The sequence below is a fragment of the Drosophila subobscura genome, chromosome U, assembly GCF_008121235.1.
Source record: "Drosophila subobscura isolate 14011-0131.10 chromosome U, UCBerk_Dsub_1.0, whole genome shotgun sequence".
In the NCBI taxonomy this organism is placed as follows: Eukaryota; Metazoa; Arthropoda; class Insecta; order Diptera; family Drosophilidae; genus Drosophila; species Drosophila subobscura.
The window spans coordinates 23,184,688-23,191,021 of NC_048534.1; the positions used below are offsets into that span (position 1 = coordinate 23,184,688).

General features: G+C 41.6%; 1 protein-coding gene across 5 annotated transcripts; it reads left to right on the top strand.

Moving 5' to 3' along the window:
- Nucleotides 1-20: 20 nt before the first annotated feature.
- Nucleotides 21-5,738, top strand: LOC117900725 (chorion transcription factor Cf2). Of its 5 annotated transcripts, none has more exons than XM_034811196.1 (4): nucleotides 23-217; nucleotides 657-1,984; nucleotides 2,580-2,758; nucleotides 3,629-5,738. In XM_034811196.1, exons 2-4 carry the CDS (start codon nucleotides 834-836, stop codon nucleotides 3,802-3,804), a joined length of 1,506 nt encoding a protein of 501 aa, XP_034667087.1. In that variant the 5' UTR covers nucleotides 23-217; nucleotides 657-833; the 3' UTR covers nucleotides 3,805-5,738. The 5 variants fall into 5 exon arrangements, with proteins under 5 accessions (XP_034667091.1, XP_034667087.1, XP_034667088.1 ...); XM_034811197.1 differs by having other exon boundaries at nucleotides 2,580-2,674; XM_034811198.1 differs by having other exon boundaries at nucleotides 24-217; nucleotides 861-1,984.
- Nucleotides 5,739-6,334: the final 596 nt, after the last annotated feature.

Here is a 6,334-nt window from a genome sequence, read left to right on the forward strand (position 1 = left end):
TGCAAAACGGAATGTGCAAAAGTATCGATGCCTGGCGATACTTTTTGTTGTACTTGTACATTTTTCGCCAAAAATAATAATAAAAGTGAAAAATTTTTTTTGTTAATATATTTTTGTTGTACAAAGGAGAAATGTTATTAAATTAGTCGGCCACCTTTTTCGCCAGCAGTAACGGCCGCATAGAAACCCCGAGTGCAATAAATACGTGCTAACGCTGGTAAGAAAGATGAAACAAAAACGAGACCGAAAAAAAATCAAAATAGAATTCCGAATTTAGAATATGACAGACCAAAAAAAATTTTCAATTCGAACGCATTGCCTCTGCCGCCGCCGCTGCCGCTGCCGTCCGTGTGGGGGGACTTGGGGGTCAAACTTGAGAGGGAAAAGAAACGAGATCGGGGCGACAGAAGTAGAAGCAGAAACAGAAACAGAAGCAGTGAACCAGTGGCAGTGCAGAAGCGGCGGGCGGCAACTGATTTCCGATTTCGTCTTGGGGGTTTTGCGCGCAATGGTTTCTCGTGGAGATCTGTGCTAATTTGTGCTTAATTATAACTGCTAATCCTCTCCAGACAGCACCCACACACCCGCAGCACGCGCACACGAACGTTGTAAAAGAATACTGGTGTAATTATTATTTCTCTTCTTTTCGTGGACAGAGGGCGCCTCTCCATCATCATACACTAACCGCCAAACCGCCAATCCGCAATCGCTACTGCTATTCCACCTTCCGCCACTAAAAAACGCCACATTCGCCATAAAACATACCAAATAAGGAGCAACGCTTACGCTTGGGGCTTTGGCTTTGGGAACAGTCTTTCGTGTGATAGAGTGAAATGATAAAGTCTACCACAAACATACAGGAACAGCGTCTGCCACGTCCCGAGGACCAGCCACAGCAGGTGCATCCGCCGCAGCCGCCGCCCCCACCGCCGCCGACGCATCAAGTGGCCGCCGTGATAGCCAACATGGACACACTGAAGACCGCCTTTCTGCCAAATCTCAGCATGGACCCCAACGTGCACGTCAGTCCGCACTACTGTCCCATGTGCCACCAGCAGTTCGAGCGGGCCCAGCACGTTACAGAGCACATGCAGCTGTGTCACGGCATAACGCTGAACGCTCAGGGAGCGATCACATCGCTGGAGGCCGCCCAACAGCAGCACCAGCAACAACAGCAACAACAACAGCAGCAGCAGCAGCAGCAGCAACTGAAGCCCAGCTATTCGTGCATTAACTGTGATGAGAAATTCGGGAGCGCCGTGGATCTGGATGAGCACCAGCGAATGACGCACCAGGCGACCGCCTTCCTGGCGCGCTGCCTCGTATGCAGCATTTACGGCGTGCATTCGGCCACGCCGAATCCCAACGAATACAAGTGCACCCAGTGCGGGTCCGTCTGCACGACGTCCATGCTGGCGGCGGGGCAGCAGGCGTTCATGGAGCAGCAGGAGGCGCCCGTGACACCCGACGAGCTGCCCGCCATAGCGCCGCGTGATATGAGACTGACGCCAGAAGAGCAACATCACCAGCAGCAGCAGCAGCTGCAGCAGGAGCACCATCATCAGCAGCAGGAACTGCTGGAGCAACAGCAGCGGGAACTGCAGGAGCATCAGCAGCAACAGCATCATCAGGACGATCTTTCTGGCGACCAGGTGGCCCTCAAAGTGCCGCCGCTCACCGTCAAGCTGAACAAGAACTCGAATGGTGGCTCCGTCGCCCATCCCCAGGTCATCATTAAGGAAGAGCCCCTCAGTCTGAGCGACAGTGGCGATGTGGTTAACGCTGTCCCCGTCTATGCCATTCAAGCGAATCCCGGCGTACAGGCCCCGGCCCCAGGGGCCGCCACCAGTGTCCTGGTTAGCACGAGGATCGTGACCGCGGATCAGGCGCACAAGATCCGGCACAAATGTCCGGACTGTCCGAAGACATTCAAGACGCTGGGAACCCTGGCCATGCACCGCAAGATCCACACAGGCGAAGCAGAGTAAATTCCATTTCTATGCGTTCTATGTGAAAAGTGTATTCCCGCCGAACAGTGTGGCCAGCTCTAAGATGTATATCCATGTGGTCACACTTTTCTGCGGGATAAACCGTTATTCGTTTAGGGGGCAGCCCTGGCTGCAGCACCCAAATGGAACCTTTCGATTCGAATCGCTGTGTGATTCGGTTCCGTTCGGGTCTGTCTGGCCAGGAGACTGTCCCCAGCTAACCGTTATATTTCTACCATAATGTACATATATGATTTTTTTGTTTCCTTCGGACCAGCTGGGCGCATGGGCGCGCGCCCCTTAAGCGCCTTGGGGCGTGGGCCCTGCGCTCGTGTGTGATGTTTGTTTTGCAATTTATTTTTACATCGACTGTTACTAATAATATAATTCTGATTTTTCTTTCTTTTCTCCCGCGCCATCTCTCTATTTATTTCTCTATCTCTCTCTCTCTCTCTCTCTTTCTATTTTTCTGTGCGTTCCGTTTCTTCGCGCTATTTTGAAAAAAAAAAACCAAAACCAAAACCAAACTGTATATCTATGCCAATTCTTAACTCTCCATTCTCCGCTCTCCACGTCCCGCAACTTCGACAGCGCCACGCCCAAAGAACGCCCCTACACGTGCTCCTACTGCGGCAAGTCCTTCACTCAATCGAATACACTAAAACAGCACACTCGCATACATACAGGTGAGAAACCATTTAGATGTGGCTATTGTGGCAGGGCGTTCACTGTTAAGGATTACCTGAACAAACATTTAACGACTCACACGGGTGAGAAGCAATATTTTTCAAATCAAATCAGTCAGTCAATCAGCTATCAACTCAACCAATCAATCGACTCGTCAACCAATCAACCAATCAATCAATCGATCAATCAATCAGTCAATCAATCAAAATATAAATCACTTCAATAAGCAATACTCAACAAAAAGAGAAACCTCTGTATGCAAGTCCATTCTCATTTGCCATTAATCTCTTACTCTTACTCTTACTCTCTCTTAATCTCAGTCTCTGGCTCTCTCTCTCTTTCTCTCACCGCTGCGCAGGCTGTCAAAGCTCGCTCTGCGCTGGCGCAGCCAGAAGAACATGGCAAAGAGAGCAAAGCACGCAGCACAAAGCACAATTATGATGATCAGTGCCAAATGTTTTTGCCATTCTCTTCGTTGAGCAGCCAAAGAAAAAAGAAAAAGAAAAAACTTCACGTTTCGGCAAGCCGAACTTAACATATTCTCACAGAAGAAGCATAAGCAATATTTTTGGTTGCTAATTCTGCTAGGGTATGCAATTGCAATTGTGATAATCCAAATCCGTATCGCCCGCCGCCTCATCTCATTACGTAATAATATGTCTCGTATGCATTTTAACACCACCAAACCACAGCAAAATATATACACACACATCCTTATATATTATACATATCAATATATATCTATACAATTTAATCTATATATAGTTTGATTAAAACGTGCAAAACCCTTTTGATATGCATATTTCTACTGTACCCACACACACACACACCCACATCAATCAGTCAATCAAACAAAGTTTTTGGTACTGCACGCACCATGACATATTTTGGCGTTGCAAGCGACATGTGCTAACCAAGTGTCCCCAATCTTCCTTTCGCCTTCGTTGTTGCAGGTGAGAAACCGTTTCATTGCGGCTACTGTGAGAAGTCCTTCAGCGTGAAGGACTATCTCACCAAGCACATACGGACGCACACCGGCGAGAAGCCGTACACCTGTCCGTATTGCGATAAGCGCTTCACGCAGCGGAGCGCCCTCACGGTGCACACGACCAAGCTGCACCCGCTCTAGGGCAGGCCTGGCGGGGGCCGTCTACCCGCTGTTGCTGCCGACCCCGATAAGCGGTCGACGACGTAGAGGAGCACCACACCACTCCCTGTGGAGGGTGTGGCGATCAGTGGCAGTGGCAATATACAAGGAGCAGTAGCGATAAGCAGGAGCAACAAACTAGAATGAAAGACCTTTTCAAAGACGACACACACACACACAAACACAAGAAGTTAACTGAAGCGGAGCAACGCAACCAACGACTGGCAAATCTCCTCAGAAGGGATGCTAGATACTAAATTACTAAATTAGATTTTCGTTTTCAAACAAATCAAAGTTGTACTAAACCCTAGTGTACTTTTCTAGAATCTTTAAGTCAATGCAATCGATTTTTGATTCAATTTGGTTATGTAGATGTTTGCAATTTTATTTTTTTATTTACTATATATGAATATCGTATATCATTTTTGTTATTCTATGAGATTTTATATGGTGACTCCTTAGCGCACACTCACGCACCCACGCGGCGCTATATATATATATATATACACACAAAAACACACACACACACATCTATTATTTATGCGTATATATAAAGAGAGACAACTATTTTTTATTCATATACTTTGTGGCAATATTAATTTTATCTCAAACTTGTTTGTAAAACGTTTTAAAAAAACAAAGAAGGGAGCACTCAAGTCTACGCGCAAACTTAAATTATTTCTTAAATTATACATTTATGTATTCGAACTCAAACAACACTAAATTATTTATTTTTCATAAAAACAAAAACACTATTCGAAATTTTTACTCAAACCATGAACAACAAAACAAAAAAACACTCAAGAAACCAAATCATTTCTTAACTATTTGCATACGAGCAGGATCTCGTTTGTTTTGGCTTTAAAAACTTTATTTACTTTTAATCTGTTTAGCTTGTTTTACTCAAGAAATGTTAACCATTGTTTATTTTTTAAATTATTTAAGTTAAAAGCGTCGCTTTTGTTTTGTTACACTAAACAGTGAGATTGTATAAAACTAAACCTTAAACTTAAAACTAAAAACTAAAAAAAACTATAACTAAATAGAGAACAAAACAAACAACTAAGCAATTAATTTTACAAAATTTTGCATTTTTTAACGCAAGTCAAAAAGTATTTAAGGGCAAATTGAAAATGGAAAAATCTACGCTAAACGCAACACAGCTTTATGCGCCAAACTAGAACATTAAACAAATTTAACATAATCTAATCTAACAATTTATACAATTGATAATTTTGATAAACAAGCTTCAAGTTGTTTTTGTAACATATATACATATGGATGTACTTTATCCAAAAGCGAATCCAAAAGCATAATTTTTACCACTACTTAAAAGCGATTTTTAAACAACAACAAAAAAAAAACGATTACTTGAACGAGTTGTACGTACTAAAACAAACTAAAACTGTAGCAAAACCAAAACCATGTACATTTTTATAACATAGTGTTATATAATTATATAAAAAATATATATATACTGTATGTAATATTAATGCATAATACACTCAAACAAATTGTCTACCTAAAATGGCACATAGCACAGCAACAAACGATGCGCAGCGCATGTAAAACCAAAATAAATTCTAAGTACTAAAACAACTGTAATTTTTTTTTAAGTTTTAAATAAACCGAGATGAGTTGACGATCAAAAGCAACAAACAAACAAACCAACAGAAACGAAGACGAAGACGAACAGCTTATCTAACCGCAAAACTAAGCAAATGAATTAACTAAGCTCTAAGTGAATATGAGAATGTATGAGTATGAATGATAATGGCATAACGAACTAATCATGTTGATAACGATACGTACTAAATACCAATTAACTATTAGATCTTAGCCACGAAAACCAATAACGAAGCCAGACAACACGCACACGAAAGTGAACACGTGAGTAAATGGAAGGTAAACTGTAATTAAAATGAAGTTTATTATATACATATATAACTAGATATTATTATTGTGTATGTACGTACTTGCAATATAAATTTACGTGAGCGAAACCTAGTAAATATTCGAGCAATATTTCAATTATACATAAATATATATACAAGATGAACTATATATAAAAAATAAAGTCCAACAATGTAGAAAGATTATATACGAAAAGAAAACGGTCCCACAAGTTTGATTTCACTGAGACTGGAGGAAGATGTGTTATAAAACTCACTGATATTTTTACTAAAGTATACAAATTATTGGAATTTCTATAATTTAATTTTAGGAACACGATCTATCAGCTTGCTGGAGCACATCCGATATTTATTGCCCACTGTAACCTGCAATCAATCCCCAAATAACTCCAAACACCACATTTACTTGATCATTTAGTTTAGTTTATTTAGTTTTTGTTGCTTGTTTTTCTTTCTGTTTTAATTACAATGAACGAATATTATGAACACTATCACACTTTTAAAATGTTTTCGGGTTTTCATTATTTTTTATGTTTTTTCTTTTTTCGATCCTCTTTTGGGGTTGTAGTTTCATTTGCGCTGAGCAACTAATTTAGTAT

Bases quoted from the DNA above. Each gene is read 5' to 3' on its own strand.
- LOC117900725 (XM_034811196.1), top strand. From the start codon at position 834: ATGATAAAGTCTACCACAAACATACAGGAACAGCGTCTGCCACGTCCC. The intron at 1,985-2,579 runs GTAAATTCCATT...CAACTTCGACAG, and splicing joins ATCCACACAGGCGAAGCAGA to CGCCACGCCCAAAGAACGCC. The intron at 2,759-3,628 runs GTGAGAAGCAAT...TCGTTGTTGCAG, and splicing joins ACATTTAACGACTCACACGG to GTGAGAAACCGTTTCATTGC.